The 19,551-nt window shown below is 38.4% G+C and overlaps 1 protein-coding gene across 1 annotated transcript in view; it reads left to right on the top strand.

Moving 5' to 3' along the window:
• LOC121905388 overlaps window positions 1-19,551 on the top strand; it is an 80,759-nt gene that overhangs the window by 60,418 nt on the left and 790 nt on the right. Inside the window, exons 4-6 of the mRNA XM_042423603.1 lie at window positions 3,027-3,076; window positions 18,782-18,787; window positions 19,115-19,474. Of these exons, the coding sequence (XP_042279537.1) occupies window positions 3,027-3,076; window positions 18,782-18,787; window positions 19,115-19,474 (416 nt within the window). The remainder of the gene's footprint in view (window positions 1-3,026; window positions 3,077-18,781; window positions 18,788-19,114; window positions 19,475-19,551) is intronic.

Raw genomic sequence — 19,551 nt, 5'->3', positions numbered from 1 at the left:
CAGTGATTCTTCCCTCTAAGGGGTCAAGTGGACCCAAACCATGCCGACAAAATGCCCCCAAGAGCATAACAGAGCCACCAGACCCCCTCACTGTAGGGGTCAAGCATTCAGACCTAGACCAGTTTTTCCTTTAATTTGTCACCTGTCTGTAGACACAAAAGCACATTTACACACACATTCTTTCTGTATCTGTAGTAACACACAAAGATCACAGTTTAATCTTTACTGAAAATGTTTAGGTAACATTTTGAACAACAGGACACAAACATTTACTTAAAACTATGACTTTTTGCCTTTGTTAAATTGATGGCACTAATAAAGTTCAAGATTATCTCAAAATTGTTTGATTTTGTGTCATTTTTATATCAGTATTTAATGGTGGCACTAATTACCACTAGAGCGCTCATTTTACCCCTACCTTGGAGTAAATTGTGTTATAGGACTAACTTTTTTGATGGGTGATTGTTCTAAAATCATAATAATTAGATAACTTGTTTTCATTTCCATGGATACACAACAACCTGAGGTATATATATTAAATATTATTTGAAACAAATACACTTTTATTTCGCAGTAAACTCATCAAATTTAAAAATTGGCTCATGTTATCCTGTTCCCCTCCACCCATGTGAGTCATGTGGTAAGAATATCAGAGTCAGAGCCAATCAGAAGCAGAGTAGGGGCGGGTCTTCGCAGACTGCATTATAGTACCACAGCTGTCATTCAGGAGGTTCACACCGGTACTTTACCGAATATACAAGAGTAGAGTAGAGAATATCCCAACACGGTGATGTTTCATGGAGTAATCCCGTCAATTCCTGGATTTTAATAAAGTGTTGGATTATTTGCACAGAAACGTGAGGAAAAACTCTCGGGTAAGGCACGTTTAATTTCACTTTTTCCAATGGGTGATGTTTTCATGTCTCAATTTAACGATGAGCATTAATATTGAGAGATTTGGTGTATAAAGTACACTCTGCAGTGTATCGTCGCTGCTGTTCCTCTCATGGGAGCCGTGTTTGTTTACTATATGCATCTCTACCACGGTATAACATTTCTATAGGATTTGTTTACATTTTTGTAGATATTCTCATCGTGAATGAGATATTATGTTAGAATTAATTGTATTGTTAGTTGAAATACATGTGAGATTTAGTATCAGAAATTTTGTATATGTCATCACTGTGATATTTAGTTATATTTTTATGGTGAGTCATTACATTTGCTAAATGCGCAACACCCACCAATCAGTCAACAGTCACAGAATATGCTATTAGTGGAACTTGTATGAGAAAGGGGAAGTCTCGGGGAAAGTAACTAACCGGGCGCACAACTTCACTCATGGTTGAAGAAGCTTTATTCCATAACAGCAAACTGTTAAATACTAGAAACATCGTAGAGTTAGTGTGGAGAACAGTAACACTAATCACTGTGTATCAGATAACATCTGTGGTGATTTAGAACACAATTTACCTAAACTTATGTCCGTAAACACAATGTCTCACATGCTGGGAACTCCGCCCACCTACCCCCAACAACTACAGTATTAAATCAAATAAAACAACTGGTAAATGTGTCTGAAAAGAAAATTAGTGGTTAAAGAAACAAGAAGAAGAAAAAGTTTAAGGAGAGAAAGAAACAGTTTACACCTGGCATTGACATGCGTCTTGAGTGACTGCTTGTGATCGGATCTCACTTCTCCGCTTTATATGCAAATAAACACGTACATAATTTCTGTTTGCAAAGACCAAATGTGTTGTTGTTTTTAATCGGCGGGAGGACCGGGGGTCCAAAGCTGTGTTCCACTTGTTCAATAACAGGATGAACAAATATTCCGTCTATTGATCTGCTCTAGCGCTGCGTCTGAACATATATATATCATCCAGCCTGCAGAGAATGTTGCCTTTGGCTGTGTGATGTTTATTAGGTGCCAACAGCACACACACACACACACACACACACACACACACACACACACACACACACACACACACACACACACTACAGAGCAAATCATAGTCCCCCCTCTGATTTCATCAGGTGGGGAACAATGATGTAGTTTGATTTGGTTTGTTGTAAGATTTCATGTTACATTGTGTTTGAATATGTGTTGCTATAATTCAGCAGATTATGTTGTAAATTATGTTGGTGGTTTGGTGTTTGAGCACCTGCCCCTCTAAAGGTCTCTGTACAGCCCTGTTCATACACAATATAATCAATAGTTGTCCAGGCCCTACTTACCACTGTGGTATTATACACTGTGGTGGTATAGTGAGGGAATAAATCAGTCCAATACGTTCTGGGTTCTCCTCATAACTTTAGTCACGTTCAAATACAGCTCAGTTAAGTCATCACACTTCTCACCCTTTTCTCTCCTTCTCTGCCCACCAAACTACCCACTGTCTGAACAGCGCCACCAAGCGGCTGACACTACAATATCACCCAAACACTGCATCACTAAACATATGCAAACAGGCAATGTTCAACAAAAACACAGTAAACTGATGTTTAACCTTACGTTTACACAACTTTTGCCCATAAGACACAACTTCACTCTTACATTAGCAAGGAAGCTAAAACAATAATCAACAATCAACAATAATCAGAACCTGATTGATAGGAAGGGATGGACAAGTGAACAGACAAGGGCTGCGTTCAACATCAGTTTGGGGGAAGTGTTTCCTAGTGCTCCCTACCACACGAAGAACCCTGAAATATTAACTGCACCTTCAGATATTGTAATCAACTTAACCTGCAGCATCTTGTAGCACAGTTACATTACTGCACACAGACACCTGAGAAAGGCTTTTAAAAACATGTTACTTGAACTGAATTCATAGAAGAACAAACTGTAGACTGACTGAGATCTGACTAAAAGTCCTTTGCTCAGTCATGTAGAATAAGGAAGATGAACATGAGCACATGTTGTGATGCATGAATGAAACCTGACTTATCTTTTCACAAGTGTGATGACTGAACTTTGACCTCATGTGTTGATGACTCCTCTCCTCTTTCTCCTCTCACAGGGAGAAGATGATCTGCAGGATCCTTCTGCTCATCAGCCTGACCTCCTGTGGTTAGTTTAAACCTTCAGTTTTACATAAAGATGAACAACAGAATAAACCTTCAGCCTCACAAACATATTTTATGACTTCCATTTTAAAATATGTCAGTGAAAACATTAGAACTATTAAAGTTGGTAGATGACAGTTGGGAAGATCCTCTATCTTCAGTTATTGATTAGATTGTATTAATTATTGGCATCATGCATTACCTTTTTATACTCTTGTATCTTTAAACACTTAGCTGTATTTCTAAATATATATAGGTGGAGTTTAAGGGCTCAAATGTTAAAGTTCTTAGTTTGTCTGGTCCTCACTTTCCCTCTCTGTCTCCTCAACAGGAACATTTGTATTGAACGTGACAGAGACCTCCTACCAGGCAGAGGAGAACGACAACATCACACTGGAATGGATGTTTACAACCAAAACTGACAGTTCCTCCACCGTACTTATAATTATTTGTGAACTGTTAACTGATGTTAAACCCTTGGTCCTGTATCATCTATATGAGGGTGTTGAGGTCTCAGAGTCTCAGGATGGACAGTTTGCAGGACGAGTTCATTGTGACAAAGACGCCCTCAGAGAAGGAGGAATCAGACTTCATGTGTTCAGAATCAGGACTGATGACTCAGGTCTGTACCTGTGTGAAGTGAGAACAAATTATGATTGGAACATAGGAAAAGGCTGGCTCAATGTCACTGGTAAGATGATTCAGTAAAACTCAGCAGAACTATGAAATATGTTCCAACTTAATGTGTTGTGGTTATTTAGTTTTCTTTAGTGAAATGTTGTTTCTTCACATGAATGACACAGATGTGTTTGGTGTCTTTACAGCAGCGAGGGATTGGCCTGAACCTGAGACACCAAACACAGCGAGTCGGGAAAGGATCGGCCTCTACTGTGTACTGGGACTGACAGCAGCAGCTATATCTGTACTGGCTGTTTATTCATTCACTCTCTGCCTGTTAAACAAGATTTATACTCGGTCCAGTGGTGGATTTCAGAAAACTTACAGTTTAGCAGATGGATCAGAGGAAACAGTTTGATTCAATTTTATACCAAAGACACAGAACACACTAGTTCCCCATTGGCTGGCAGGTAACCATAGCAACAACCTTGATGCTTCATGTACTTAAATTACAAACTGTAAAAACTAATAATGATTAAAACACATCCTGCCTTTATTTTCTCCAGTAAGTGGCCATGGTATCAGAGCCATAATGAACCACTGATATACAACAATAACAGACTTGATGGAGGAAACAACGTTCTTGATCTTTACCTTGTTTATCATTTTGATATCAGGACTCCTCGTTAAACTTTGTTAGATCTGAAATGTGCACTTTGTTCACTTTATTGAAATTATGCTGAGAAGCATGTCTACCTCATAAACCACCTCATCTGTGTGATTTATTTTCAAATGAAATATAGCATTAACATTTATATCCTGTCTATCGTGTGCTTGAAGGTTGTAATGACGTATTCAGGTTAAGACCCTTCAGAGCTGCTTGTTCTCATGTGTTATGAACACGTGTTAAACTAGTGCCACACAAGAAGTGATGATATGTTTGTTTATAATGACCACAACAATCTTTTCATCATGTTTGTTGATCGTCTAACGTCATGAAAACTGTAAAACTGTGAGTTCTGACCTTCTTTCCAGAATTTATATCTTTAACTTCTCAACATTGATCTTTGTTGTTTTATTGTAATGTGTAATTGAAACTGAGATTTACTGTTGCTGTTTTTAATCCTGTCTGTTACAGTGAGCTCTTATTTACTGTCTGTTATTGATTATCAGTCTTTCACATGTATGTTTGAGAGAAAACCTTTGAACTGGAAACACTGGTATTAAGGATAAAGACCAGCAGAGGGAGCTCTTCACTGGAAGTCAGCTCATCTTGTTTAGAGATCCTCACCTGGCTGCAGGTTACAGCTGTGTGCTCATTTACACCTTTAGACTCATTGAAACATAACAGATGTATCACAGAGATCTGCTACTGTTATGTGTTTTATCTGTGATATTTGCTTAGAATAACAGAAACCAGCAATTTCTCTTAATCTCTAATATCTCAAACTACAACACTGATGAAAGTGCTTTGTGGATGGACTGAAAATGACTTCAAATGTGTTCCAAGCTGTAAATGAATAGTGTCAGGCAAAGCAGTTTACTCCTTGTACCACAGATTAAATACTTTTGAATCACAGTGTAGAAGTTAATAGTCCAAATTCACCCATTCATGAATCTCACAATATCTTCTGTTTTTTTATTTGTAAACAAATTATATCAGACTTTGTGCACACTAAGTGTCATCCATAAAACATCACTGGTGGTGAATTGTAAAATGTAACCATTATAGATTTTTTTTAGTGTTTACAGTGGAAAAATAAGTTTCTTGTTCACAAATCTGCTTGGATACTGACCTGCACAGACACATTGAAAAAAAGAGGATCCAAAACATAAAAAACAAACAAGAAATGAATGTATTTATGTTATATTACTATATAAAGAAATTGTAGACACACATCATTTTTTATCAGAAATGCAAGTTTTATATGTGTACAATCATTGACAGTATATAATAAAGTCATTGCAGACAGGAGGTGTTAATTTTGTTTTTAACACAATACTGCCACCTACTGGACTTTTTTGAAAGGTATTTTTTTTTAAAAAATAGATGAATTAGAAATACTGTATGTTGTCAACTATCTGTTTCATTTCAGACATTTAAGATAAAATTCCTGTTTCATGTCATTTCAAAAGCTTTTTTAAAATAAAATGACATTGTGTGATTCAACAAAAGAGTGAAATAAATGCAAGAAATCAGTGCTGTAATTCCCTGTAATGCAAGGGTGGAATATAAAAAATATCTCTAACTTTACTGTCTATGTTAATACTTTGACAGGGGAGTGTGTGCAGGCAGGCAGCCGACTGTGGGAGGGTGAAGAGGGAGCTGAGAGACAGATGATGGAGGGGAGTTGGTGGTAGGAGCAGCCATGGGGGACAGTCCTCTGTGGCTGGGGAGGGAGAGAGCCTCCATGTGAGGTTCAGGAGGTGACTGGGGACCTTGCTGTTTGGGTCCTGGCTGTTGCTGCAGGATCTTGCTGTTTTCAGCCAGCAACTGCTCTCTGTCCACCCTGACCAGAGCTCTACAACACACAGTCAGAGCAATAGAAAGGACTGTGTACATGCGAGTAGAGACTAGAGACATAATTAATGTGTTATATCAGTTTGGGAAAAGTATTTGTGGTGGACCTGTTTGATATTGTTCCATGTTGACCAGTCTACATTTTAGTGTGAAGAAATCATGTGTGTTTGGGGGGAAATCATAGGATTTTGTTTTGCCTCTTTACTGCCACCTGCGGTCAAAAGTGTCAATAGTTCTGTCAAAAAGTGCGGTAATTATAAAGAGGAAACAGCTCCTATTAAACAATAATTTGCTGCATTATAAAGTGACTTTATCAATAAATGTGATACATGTCCTGATCACATTTATGGATTATGCTGGTCAAGGCAGCAATATTTCTCTGAGCAGTTATGAATATATTTAGAAAACAGGATCCAATGACTCCCTGAACGTAAGGAAAACAGGGAAGAGAATAAATAGTAGAAGCTGGTGAGTGTTGGAAACGCATTAGATGGTTTTGGACTTTTTACAGGCAATGTTGGACGTAAGAAAGAATGAAAATTAGATGAGTGTTAAGGGAATGAATAGAGAGAACCACTTCCTGAAGGAGTCTGAGTCTATGTAACCCTCTGGTAACTTGGGAACACTCTCTTTATTATATGGTCCCCCCGGATTGCCCCTATCATCCTGTAGATGATAAAAAGGTAAACACACACTTTACCTTTAGGCTATATTTCAACATGACCACATCCGCAGCTTCTGTCTCTGTCTCATTCTCTTTTTACCGGGCCCATCACCATGGTAACTGACGCTGAACAGCTAAAATGTTCCGGAGCAGGTTAACTTCAGAGGATCGGATCACAACCGGTCAATACTCTGACCACTGACCAATCAGATGACTGGAAAAAAGAGTCATCATTCCTACAAGATCTCGACATGGACAAAAGTCCTGAGTTTACAATAAAGTGACAAGTAAAAAAGAGCAAATATATATATATCTATAGGTCAGTGGAAGCATTTTATTGCTCTAGACTTTCTATTTCCACTCTGGTTTTAAAACAGAGCTTCTAACAAACAGAGAGATCGTTTGCGACACTATTCACATAATGATGATTTTAGCTGCATTTTAATAGTATAAAGTTTCTTTTATCCCCGGAGTGACAGCTGACAGTGTGGATGATTTTACACTCTGAGTCTTCACTGCAGCTCAGAATAACATGAGACAACTGTGTGATGATAACTGGAAATAAAAACGAAATATTATATTATATAATATATTATATTTATCAGAACAACAACCTGATCTAGTGTTAACTGGCTCCCATGATCATAAATGCAACATTTAATTCAGAAAGACTTATCAGTTATGAACTACTTTTCCACTCTTTACTCTCTCTTTACTGACTCTGATGACGTCGCTCGTGATTAACAACCCCGCCTCTTTCACATGAACGCGCTCGCAGCTGGAGTAGCCAGAGTTGACTGAGCAGCTTGATAACCGGCTTCGTAGTTCTGGTTTTCTGGACGGTCAATATTAAGTTCAGTGGAGCCAGGTAACGAAAAGATATCCTGGGTATGTTGAACTTGCTTCGTAGTACAGGCCTCCGGTCAATTCCTGGATTTTAATGAAGGGTTGGATTATTTGGACAGAAACGTGAGTAAAAGACTCGTTTTATTTTACTTTTTTCAATGGTTGATGTATTCATGTCTCGAGCTAACGATGAGCTTTAATATTGAGAGATTTAGTGTATAAAGTACATTGTAATTTTTCCCCATTCAGCTTCTTGCACCGGCTGTGTGACGTCATTCGCAGAAGTACTCTAAGGGAGGAGCTTAACCGCGGCCGAAATTTAACATCAGGCCATCTAGTTCAAGGCAGTGTAGAGATGGAATTTGCATGAAAAGACGAAGTCTCGGGGAAAGTAAATAACCGGGCGCACAACTTCACTCATGGTGTAAGATGCTTTATTCCATAAGAGCAAAATGTTAACTACTAGAAACATCGTAGAGTTAGTGTGGAGAACAGTAACATTAATCACTGTGTACCAGATAACATCTGTGGTGATTTAGAACACAATTTACCTAAACTTATGTCCGTAAACACAATGTCTCACATGCTGGGAACTCCGTCCACCTACCCCCAACAACTACAGTATTAAATCAAATAAAACAACTGGTAAATGTGACTGAAAAGAAAATTAGTGGTTAAAGAAACAGACAATATGGTGACGGTATTAATAAGTATTAATGAAAATCTTTTACTACTAGATTTTGATGAATTAAAATTGACTACAGTATCCAAAAGAAAGACAAACAAGACCAAACAAGACTACATAGTTTCTGTTTGCAAAGACCAAATGTGTTGTTTTTAATCGGCGGGAGGACCGGGGGTCCAAAGCTGTTTTTTAAATAGATGAATTAGAAATACTGTATGTTGTCAACTATCTGTTTCATTACAGACATTTAAGGTAAAATCCCTGACTGTGGGAGGATGAAGAGGGAGCTGAGAGACAGATGATGGAGGGGAGTTGGTGGTAGGAGCAGCCATGGGGGACAGTCCTCTGTGGCTGGGGAGGGAGAGAGCCTCCATGTGAGGTTCAGGAGGTGACTGGGGACCTTGCTGTTTGGGTCCTGGCTGTTGCTGCAGGATCTTGCTGTTTTCAGCCAGCAACTGCTCTCTGTCCACCCTGACCAGAGCTCTACAACACACAGTCAGAGCAATAGAAAGGACTGTGTACATGCAAGTAGAGACTAGAGACATAATTAATGTGTTATATCAGTTTGGGAAAAGTATTTGTGGTGGACCTGTTTGATATTGTTCCATGTTGACCAGTCTACATTTTAGTGTGAAGAAATCATGTGTGTTTAGGGGGAAATCATAGGATTTGGTTTTGCCTCTTTACTGCCACCTGCAGTCAAAAGTGTCAATAGTTCTGTCAAAAAGTGCAGTAATTATAAAGAGGAAACAGCTCCTATTAAACAAATATTTGCTGCATTATAAAGTGACTTTATCAATAAATATGATACATGTCCTGATCACATTTATGGATTATGCCAGTCAAGGCAGCAATATTTCTCTGAGCAGTTATGAATATATTTAGAAAACAGGATCCAATGACTCCCTGAACGTAAGGAAAACAGGGAGGAGAATAAGTAGTAGAAGCTGGTGAGTGTTGCAAACGCATTAGATGATTTTGGAGTTTTTACAGGCAATGTTGGACGTAAGAAAAAATGAAAATTAGATGAGTGTTAAGGGAATGAATAGAGAGAACCACTTCCTGAAGGAGTCTGAGTCTATGTAACCCTCTGGTAACTTGGGAACACTCTCTTTATTATATGGTTCCCCCGGATTGCCCCTATCATCCTGTAGATGATAAAAAGGTAAACACACACTTTACCTTTATATTTCAACATGACCACATCCGCAGCTTCTGTCTCTGTCTCATTCTCTCACTTACACTCTCCTCCATTTACCAGCAGGAAGCAGGATTTGGGGTCAGGGAGGCAACTACAGGGTTAACTTTGGGTTTTCAGTCCTTAAACGCTGTTTCACTTTTTACCGGGTCCATCACCATGGTAACTGACGCTGAACAGCTAAAATGTTCCGGAGCAGGTTAACTTCAGAGGATCGGATCACAACCGGTCAACACTCTGACCACTGACCAATCAGATGACTGGAAAAAAGAGTCATCATTCCTACAAGATCTCGACATGGACAAAAGTCCTGAGTTTACAATAAAGTGACGAGTAAAAAAGAGCAAATATATATATATTTCTATAGGTCAGTGGAAACATTTTATTGCTCTAGACTTTCTATTTCCACTCTGGTTTTAAAACAGAGCTTCTAACAAACAGAGAGATCGTTTGCGACACTATTCACATAATGATGATTTTAGCTGCATTTTAATAGTATAAAGTTTCTTTTATCCCCGGAGTGACAGCTGACAGTGTGGATGATTTTACACTCTGAGTCTTCACTGCAGCTCAGAATAACATGAGACAACTGTGTGATGATAACTGGAAATAAAAACGAAATATTATATTATATAATATATTATATTTATCAGAACAACAACGTGATCTAGTGTTAACTGGCTCCCATGATCATAAATGCAACATTTAATTCAGAAAGACTTATCAGTTATGAACTACTTTTCCACTCTTTACTCTCTCTTTACTGACTCTGATGACGTCGCTCGTGATTAACAACCCCGCCTCTTTCACATGAACGCGCTCGCAGCTGGAGTAGCCAGAGTTGACTGAGCAGCTTGATAACCGGCTTCGTAGTTCTGGTTTTCTGGACGGTCAATATTAAGTTCAGTGGAGCCAGGTAACGAAAAGATATCCTGGGTATGTTGAACTTGCTTCGTAGTACAGGCCTCCGGTCAATTCCTGGATTTTAATGAAGGGTTGGATTATTTGCACAGAAACGTGAGTAAAAGACTCGTTTTATTTTACTTTTTTCAATGGTTGATGTATTCATGTCTCGAGCTAACGATGAGCTTTTATATTGAGAGATTTAGTGTATAAAGTACATTCTGCAGTGTGTCATCGCTGTTTTTTCTCTCATGTTTTGACTCTACTATGGTTTGGTATTTTATGGCTCTCATCTGGATTCTATACATATTATCAAGGCCATCGAGTTCTGACGTTATACATGTTAACAAATTCAAAGTGAGGAACATGTTAGGTATTGTACTTGGGTAAATTGACGCGTATGCGTTGCAGGAAAGAACAACTTATTGTTTGTTAGAAGGACAGTGCTCGAAAGCCTAGTAGAATTGTAATTTTTCCCCATTCAGCTTCTAGTACCGGCTGTGTGACGTCATTCGCAGAGGTACTCTAAGGGAGGAGTTTAACCGCGACCGAAATTTCACACAGGCTATCTAGTTTAAGGCAGTGTAGAGATGGAATTTGCATGAAAAGACGAAGTCTCGGGGAAAGTAAATAACCGGGCGCACAACTTCACTCATGGTGTAAGATGCTTTATTCCATAAGAGCAAAATGTTAACTACTAGAAACATCGTAGAGTTAGTGTGGAGAACAGTAACATTAATCACTGTGTACCAGATAACATCTGTGGTGATTTAGAACACAATTTACCTAAACTTATGTCCGTAAACACAATGTCTCACATGCTGGGAACTCCGCCCACCTACCCCCAACAACTACAGTATTAAATCAAATAAAACAACTGGTAAATGTGTCTGAAAAGAAAATTAGTGGTTAAAGAAACAAGAAAAAGAAAAAGTTTAAGGAGGAAGAGAAACAGTTTACACCTGGCATTGACATGCGTCTTGAGTGACTGCTTGTGATCAGATCTCACTTCTCCGCTCTATATGCAAATAAACACGTACATAATTCTGTTTGCAAAGACCAAATGTGTTGTTGTTTCTGAACATATATATATCGTCCAGCCTGCAGAGAATGTTGCCTTTGGCTGTGTGATGTTTATTAGGTGACAACAGCACACGCGCGTATAGAAAGCCCTTTTAGCATCTATTAGATATCCTTGATATCAAACTTAAGTGTCATCTACTAGTTCAGACTTTGGCAGTACTAGTTGGACATTTTGTCCAACTAGTTCGCAACTTTGTCGTACTAGTTGAACAAAAACTCCTACTAGTTACGCTTTTTCAGCAACTAGTGACACTTTTGGCCAACTAGTTCGGACAAAAGCCGTACTAGTTGAGCCCAAGGCCGAACTAGTTGAGCCAAAATCCCAACTAGTTGACTTTTTTGCGCACTAGTCGACGACTGGACCCAACTAGTAAAGCTCAAAGTCCTACTAGTTAACTATGGCGCCGAAAAAACGCCAACATGTTGACTACTTGAGCGCAAATACGCCTTACTAGTTGACTACTAAAGCTCAAAATGCTTACTAGTACTAGTAGTAGAAGCCAAAATGTCCACTAGTACTACTGGTAGGAGCCAAAATGTCCACTAGTTACACTAGTGGGCGATTTTTGACCTTACTAGTACTACTAGTAAGGTCAAAATGTTTACTAGTACTACTGGTAAGAGCCAAAATGTCCACTAGTTGCACTACTAGGGTATTTTTGACCTTACTAGTACTACTAGTAAGGCTAAAAGTGTTTACTAGTTGAACTAGTAAGAGATTAAATGCCCACTAGTAGCACTAGTTGCATTAAATGCTAGTCAGGAGGCGGGACATTGTGCCTTCCTATTGGCTCTCCAGCAAGAACTCCACCCGGCCAAAATTTAACCCTGTAAAGCCTGATAAGTTTTCACTGTTGTTAACCGCCAGCTCTTTGCTTACTATCCATGCAGAATAAAGCATGAATTGATTACTATTTCTATTAACAACAATGAATCTAAAGGTATTCAATTGTTTTTCTGTTGTTTACTGCTTGACTCATTTTCCTTGTTGCCTTTTTAAACAACACAAAGCTATGTAATCATTTTCTAAAACAGAAAAGCAGCTGCTCTGCTTCTTGCTTTTTCCTTTCAACACGGTCACATGAACATTTTATCATTCATATCATATCGTCACATTATTTAGCAGTGGTGATGGTTAAAACCAAGTCACCACATAGAAATAATATACTATATTTTTGCTAATGAGCGGCAGTAACTCACCCAACATATACAGTAATGTTCAAAAATTAAAATCAAATGTGACTACTACACCTTGTTTATTAACTACATTATAAACAATGAATGAGCCTATATCAGAAAAATAAACTCTGTCAGGCTCACTTTGATCAACAATAAGCACATAACACCTATATGTTAGCAGCATGGCTGTTATTTATGTGACTCATTTCAGTTGATGTGACTACAGTGAAGGCGGTGAAATCATTTATCCAGGAGCAGCTGCAGTGCGCAGCGACAACCAGCAGGTGGCACATCGAGCGGTCCAGATGCAGTGTTTGTCTCTGGGGAATTGTATTTTTATTTTTTATAAACATGACTGTTTTTCCTACAATTGGAAGTTGTAAATAGTTAATTGAGAGTAAACTGAGGAGTTTAAGGGGACAGTAAACACATGTATGTAATCAGATTTTAAATATCTAATTGATAAATATGTGAAAATTAATTTTAACCATATTTTACCACCTCCCCAGTTGTTGACTCTACTCACATGGTAGCTGAGGTCCAGAGCTCTCGATAACGGTCGGTCTCATGTCTGAAGCCCCTTATGTTGCTGAATTATAAGCCTTCAAACATGCACCAAGGTCAAGGTTCAAAGGTCAATATTTCTTAGCAGGAGCCCTGTAGAACCTTCATACTGACATATGTTACTCTCCAGGTCGAGACCTTTCCAACGATGTGTTTGGTTTAACTCTACGTCAAAGTTTTAATTTTCTCATTTCACAGATACAAACCATCCCAGACCTGGTCTCAGAGACAACTTTGAAGGACTGAGATACAGTGCTGCTTGAGAGTTTGTGAACCCTTTAGAATTTTCTGTATTTCTGCATAAATATGACCTAAAATGTGATCAGACATTTACACAAGTCCTAAAACTAGATAAAGTGAACCCAGTTAAACAAATGAGATAAAAAACAACAACATTTTTTTCATCTTTTTCATTAATTAATTGAGGAAAATGATCCAACGTTACATATGTGTGTGTGGCAAAAGTATGTGAACCTCTAGGATTATCATTTCATTTGAAAGGGAAAATAGAGTCGAGTGTTTAAATCAACAAGACGACAACCAAGTGTGAGTCTGGGAGGCCCTGCCTTATTTAAAGAAGGTTTGTGGAAGTGTGTCATGGCTCAAACAAAGGAGATTTCTGAGAACATTAGAAGAAGAGTTGCTGATGATCACCAGGCTGGAAAGGGTTACAAAACCATTTCTAAAGAGTTTGGACTCCACTAGTCAACTGTCAGACAGACTGTATATAAAGTGAATACATTCAACACCACTGTTACCCTCCCCCGGAGTGGTAAACCAACAAAGATCACACCAAGAGCAGGTGTGTAATAGTCCAGGAGGCCACAACAGACCCCAGGGTAACGTCTAAGAAACTAAAGGCTTCTCTTGCAGTGGCTACAGTCAATGTTCACATACTTTTGCTTCACACAAATATCTTAGATTGGATCATTTTCCTCAATAAATAAACGAAAAAGATTTAAAAAATGATTTTTTTTGTCTCATTTGTTTAATTGGATTCACTTTATCTAGTTTTAGGACTTGTATAAATATCTGATCATGTTTGAGGTCATATTTATACAGAAATACAGAAAATTTTAAAGAGTTCACAAACTTTCAAGCAGCTATGTATAAAATGAAGCTTTTTTTTCTTTTTCTTTTTTTTTTTTTTAGGGGAAATAGTGACCAGAATGAGTCACCTTCAGAGATTATTATACTGCTGACAGTCTAGTACATTACTGTAGGCTTGGGTTAGGGTGAGGGTAGGCTACTACAGGGCCAGCCTGACTATGTTGGTGCTCTAGGTGAGATTTAAATTGGAGCCCCAAAAAGTGCAACAATAGTTCCACACTCGCACTAAAATGAAGTGTAACAATTATATCTCCAGCCCAGACAAATCCTCCCTGTTCTCTGGACAAAAGGCAAGTGGAGGTCAAGGTGCCATTCAATGAGTGTTTGGTGGCTGAACGACAAGTAAGGCTTTGAAAATCAACAGATGAAAACCCATCGACTGCTCAATTTCCAAAGCTGAACAGGAACAAGCAAACCTGTCAGTAACTCACTCAGTGCCCCTTCCCTTATTTGGTGCCCTAGGGGACCGTCTATGTGGCCTAAACCATGGCCGGCCCTGGGCTACTATTCACACAACCCTGATTATGATTCTTGGTTTTGGGATTTTATGTCAGTATGACATACAGCAGCTCATTCAATCAGAATCTGTTTTATTAGCCAATGCAAACATACAGAGAATGAATTGGTGTTTGCTCACAAAAATCTGCAACACACAAGAATGAAAATAGACAAAAGTAAGGTAATACTACTACTACTACTACTACTACTACTAATAATAATAATAATAATAATGATGATGATGATAATAATAATAATAATAATAATAATAATAATAATAATTAAGTCAATAAAGCAATATTAGATTTAAGTTGAAATTTTAAAGTCTATTTATAGAGTGGAAACCTGAAATGAAATATTGACTGTACAGAGCAAATATGGACAAAGAATTGAAGTGAATGAAATATATGAAAGTGACAAGAGAATAAATTATATAAATTAATAACAAATTATTATTAATTTAAATTAAGGGAAATTATTAACATAATTAATAAATAATTAGATTATGTAACAGTAAGAGGTTGAATGCTATACAGAATCTAAAGTCCAGTTTGATGATGGAAGTGAAATATAAAGTCCAGTTTTATAACCTCGTCTTCATCCCGTTTATAAACACACAACGTTGGAGGGTTTTATTGTTTTAAGAAAGATGATTTCATATTAAATATACTCAGCCACATATACTTGGAAATATATCATTAAACGAGCAACTTCACATTTTACAACCACAGGCTATAAAACAGCTTTTTCTAAACAGACATGGTGGTGTTTGGATTCGGGTTGCGGCGGACGGCAGCAGTTTGAAACGGAATGAAGCCAACTGACGGCAGACAGCAAAACCAGGAGTCGAACGCGCCCACAACACAATGCTCTTCCCTAGCCTTCCGCTACCACAACCTGACAGAAACTACTCTATTACTCAGAATCAGAGGAGAAATAATGATGACTGATGGCCTTAACACTAACCTATCTTACTGTTGAGTTACTGAGGACACGTTGGTGTTGTTGTGTTGAGAAATCTTAAAGATATCATTAAGACAAAACTTTAACACGATCACAGTGAGGAAAACACTTCCGGTCGGCGGGAATTCCGGTCAGCCAATCACAGAGCTTCAAATTCTGTTTACTGCGCAGTTTAAGGCTGATCGAGTTTATTATACATACACACATTATTTTCTTTACACTTCAATATACACTACAGTACGTTACCACCAATCTGCAGTATGATATAATGTCATACTGACTATATGTTACGGCTTTAGCTGGCGTCATCATCATAGTAACGGTATGTTGAGAAATGTTAAAGATAGCCTACTAAAATCGACAGTGAGGAAAATACTCATACGCGTCCTCTCCGGCCCCACTGGGCTGGTAATATTAAAATAAATAAAATCAAGGATAATATCTTGTGATTAAATGTTGAGTGACGTAGTTAAAAATTAATAACAAATGAGGAAAAAAAGCCGCTGCAGGTACAAACCTACTTCTAACTGAAATACATCAGTTTGAAAGTCGTGCAGAGTGTCACGGAAAATAACTAGATAGATTAAATTTCATGATTGTTTCATGAATGTCATGAGACAGACTGGCTCACAAACAAGACGCTGCAGGTTTACTGTGAATGATTCACGTCCAGCGCGTTTTGGAGTCAGTTTAACTCTGAATACTGAGGAGAACAATCAGCTTTCTTTCGGCTTCTGATGATCAGTCGGTTACAATTATTGGAGGGGACAAATTTACATGTTTCATATATTGAGGTCTAAACTGTGTTGACGGATGGTTGGTTTAAATATCATAATATAAATGTCCTTTATGAAATTAAGACTGTAATGTGTTAGTTTACTGTACGGGTCCAGCAGACAATATAACTTATAACTAATTCTCAGACAGCTTCACGGGGTTTCTCCGTTCTCTCTGCTTGTCGAGCATGATGAGAGCATAGACTATATTATAAATATTATTAATATATATCTTTATAAACAGTCTATGGATGAGAGACGGACAGAAGCTGCATCTCGACGGCTCGCATCTGCCACCTGCTGGTTGTTGTTCCGCACTGCAGCTAATCCTGGATCAATTATTTCAGCCTCTTCACTGCGGCCGCGGCATTGAAATCTTGAAAGTCTGTGTCGTTATTCCCAAACAGCTTATCTGAAGGGGCAAGCAGAAGTTCCCCCGTGTTACCAAGCAGACGCGGTGGAGGAACAGAGAAAAGACTTTTTAAAATTAATTCTCTGTAGTTGCAAATTTTCTACACATAAAAATATTAATGTTACATTTACTTTGGTTTTCATGTCGTTGTATGTTTAATCTACCAAAATGCATTCAATTGCCATTTCATGTTAATATAAAATAAACTAAATTAACAGGCTTCCTGAAATGAGTGCTGCTAAAACTCAAGTTACTATACAGAGCGGGCACTTTAAGAGGTCCAACACACAGTTTCTACACTGACCAATCAAAATCTTTGTCCCGCCTGCTTCATTTGCATGCAGTCCACTAGTACTACTAGTTGCCCAGTTTCCGTGTTACTAGTACTACTAGTGAAGCTCAAAATGTTCAGTAGTAGTACTAGTGGACATTTTGGCTTCTACTAGTAGTACTAGTAAGCATTTTGAGCTTTAGTAGTCAACTAGTAAGGCGTATTTGCGCTCAAGTAGTCAACATGTTGGCGTTTTTTCGGCGCCATAGTTAACTAGTAGGACTTTGAGCTTTACTAGTTGGGTCCAGTCGTCGACTAGTGCGCAAAAAAGTCAACTAGTTGGGATTTTGGCTCAACTAGTTCGGCCTTGGGCTCAACTAGTACGGCTTTTGTCCGAACTAGTTGGCCAAAAGTGTCACTAGTTGCTGAAAAAGCGTAACTAGTAGGAGTTTTTGTTCAACTAGTACGACAAAGTTGCGAACTAGTTGGACAAAATGTCCAACTAGTACTGCCAAAGTCTGAACTAGTAGATGACACTTAAGTTTGATATCAAGGATATCTAATAGATGCTAAAAGGGCTTTCCATACTGAGGAGAGCTTAGAGGTGTTGCTGTATACTCACCATGCAGTCACAGCATCTTGACCATTTGTGATTTCATCAGGTGGGGAACAATGATGTAGTTTGATTTGGTTTGTTGTAAGATTTCATGTTACATTGTGTTTGAATATGTGTTGCTATAATTCAGCAGATCATGCTGTAAATTATGTTGGTGGTTTGGTGTTTGAGCACCTGCCCCTCTAAAGGTCTCTGTACAGCCCTGTTCATACACAATATAATCAATAGTTGTCCAGGCCCTACTTACCACTGTGGTATGCAAAGGTAAGACTCAGGGAGCACTAGCAAGGAAGCTAAAACAATAATCAACAATCAACAATAATCAGAACCTGAACCTGATTGATAGGAAGGGATGGGCAAGTGAACAGACAAGGGCTGCGTTCAACATCAGTTTGGGGGAAGTGTTTCCTAGTGCTTCCTACCACACGAAGAACCCTGAAATATTAACTGCACCTTCAGATATTGTAATCAACTTAACCTGCAGCATCTTGTAGCACAGTTACATTACTGCACACAGACACCTGAGAAAGGCTTTTAAAAACATGTTACTTGAACTGAATTCATAGAAGAACAAACTGTAGACTGACTGAGATCTGACTAAAAGTCCTTTGCTCAGTCATGTAGAATAAGGAAGATGAACATGAGCACATGTTGTGATGCATGAATGAAACCTGACTTATCTTTTCACAAGTGTGATGACTGAACTTTGACCTCATGTGTTGATGACTCCTCTCCTCTGTCTCCTCTCACAGGGAGAAGATGATCTGCAGGATCCTTCTGCTCATCAGCCTGACCTCCTGTGTCTGTGGTTAGTTTAAACCTTCAGTTTGACATAAAGATGAACAACAGAATAAACCTTCAGCCTCACAAACATATTTTATGACTTCCATTTTAAAATATGTCAGTGAAAACATTAGAACTATTAAAGTTGGTAGATGACAGTTGGGAAGATCCTCTATTTTCAGTTATTGATTAGATTGTATTAATTATTGGCATCATGCATTACCTTTTTATACTCTTGTATCTTTAAACACTTAGCTGTATTTCTAAATATATATAGGTGGAGTTTAAGGGCTCAAATGTTAAAGTTCTTAGTTTGTCTGGTCCTCACTTTCCCTCTCTGTCTCCTCAACAGGAACATTTGTATTGAACGTGACAGAGACCTCCTACCAGGCAGAGGAGAACCACAACATCACACTGGAATTGATGTTTACAACCAAAACTGACAGTTCCTCCACTGTATCTATAATTATTTGTGAACTGTTAACTGATGTTAAACCCTTGGTCCTGTATCATCTATATGAGGGTGTTGAGGTCTCAGAGTCTCAGGATGGACAGTTTGCAGGACGAGTTCAGTGTGACAAAGACGCCCTCAGAGAAGGACGAATCAGACTTCATGTGTCCAGAATCAGGATTGATGACTCGGGTCTGTACCAGTGTGGAGTGAGAACAAATTATGGTTGGAACAGAGGAAAATGCCGGCTCAATGTCACTGGTAAGATGATTCAGTAAAACTCAGCAGAACTATGAAATATGTTCCAACTTAATGTGTTGTGGTTATTTAGTTTTCTT

The sequence above is a fragment of the Thunnus maccoyii genome, chromosome 10 (assembly GCF_910596095.1).
Source record: "Thunnus maccoyii chromosome 10, fThuMac1.1, whole genome shotgun sequence".
NCBI classification, from domain to species: domain Eukaryota; kingdom Metazoa; phylum Chordata; class Actinopteri; order Scombriformes; family Scombridae; genus Thunnus; species Thunnus maccoyii.
This window is presented reverse-complemented; position numbering and strand designations above follow the sequence as displayed.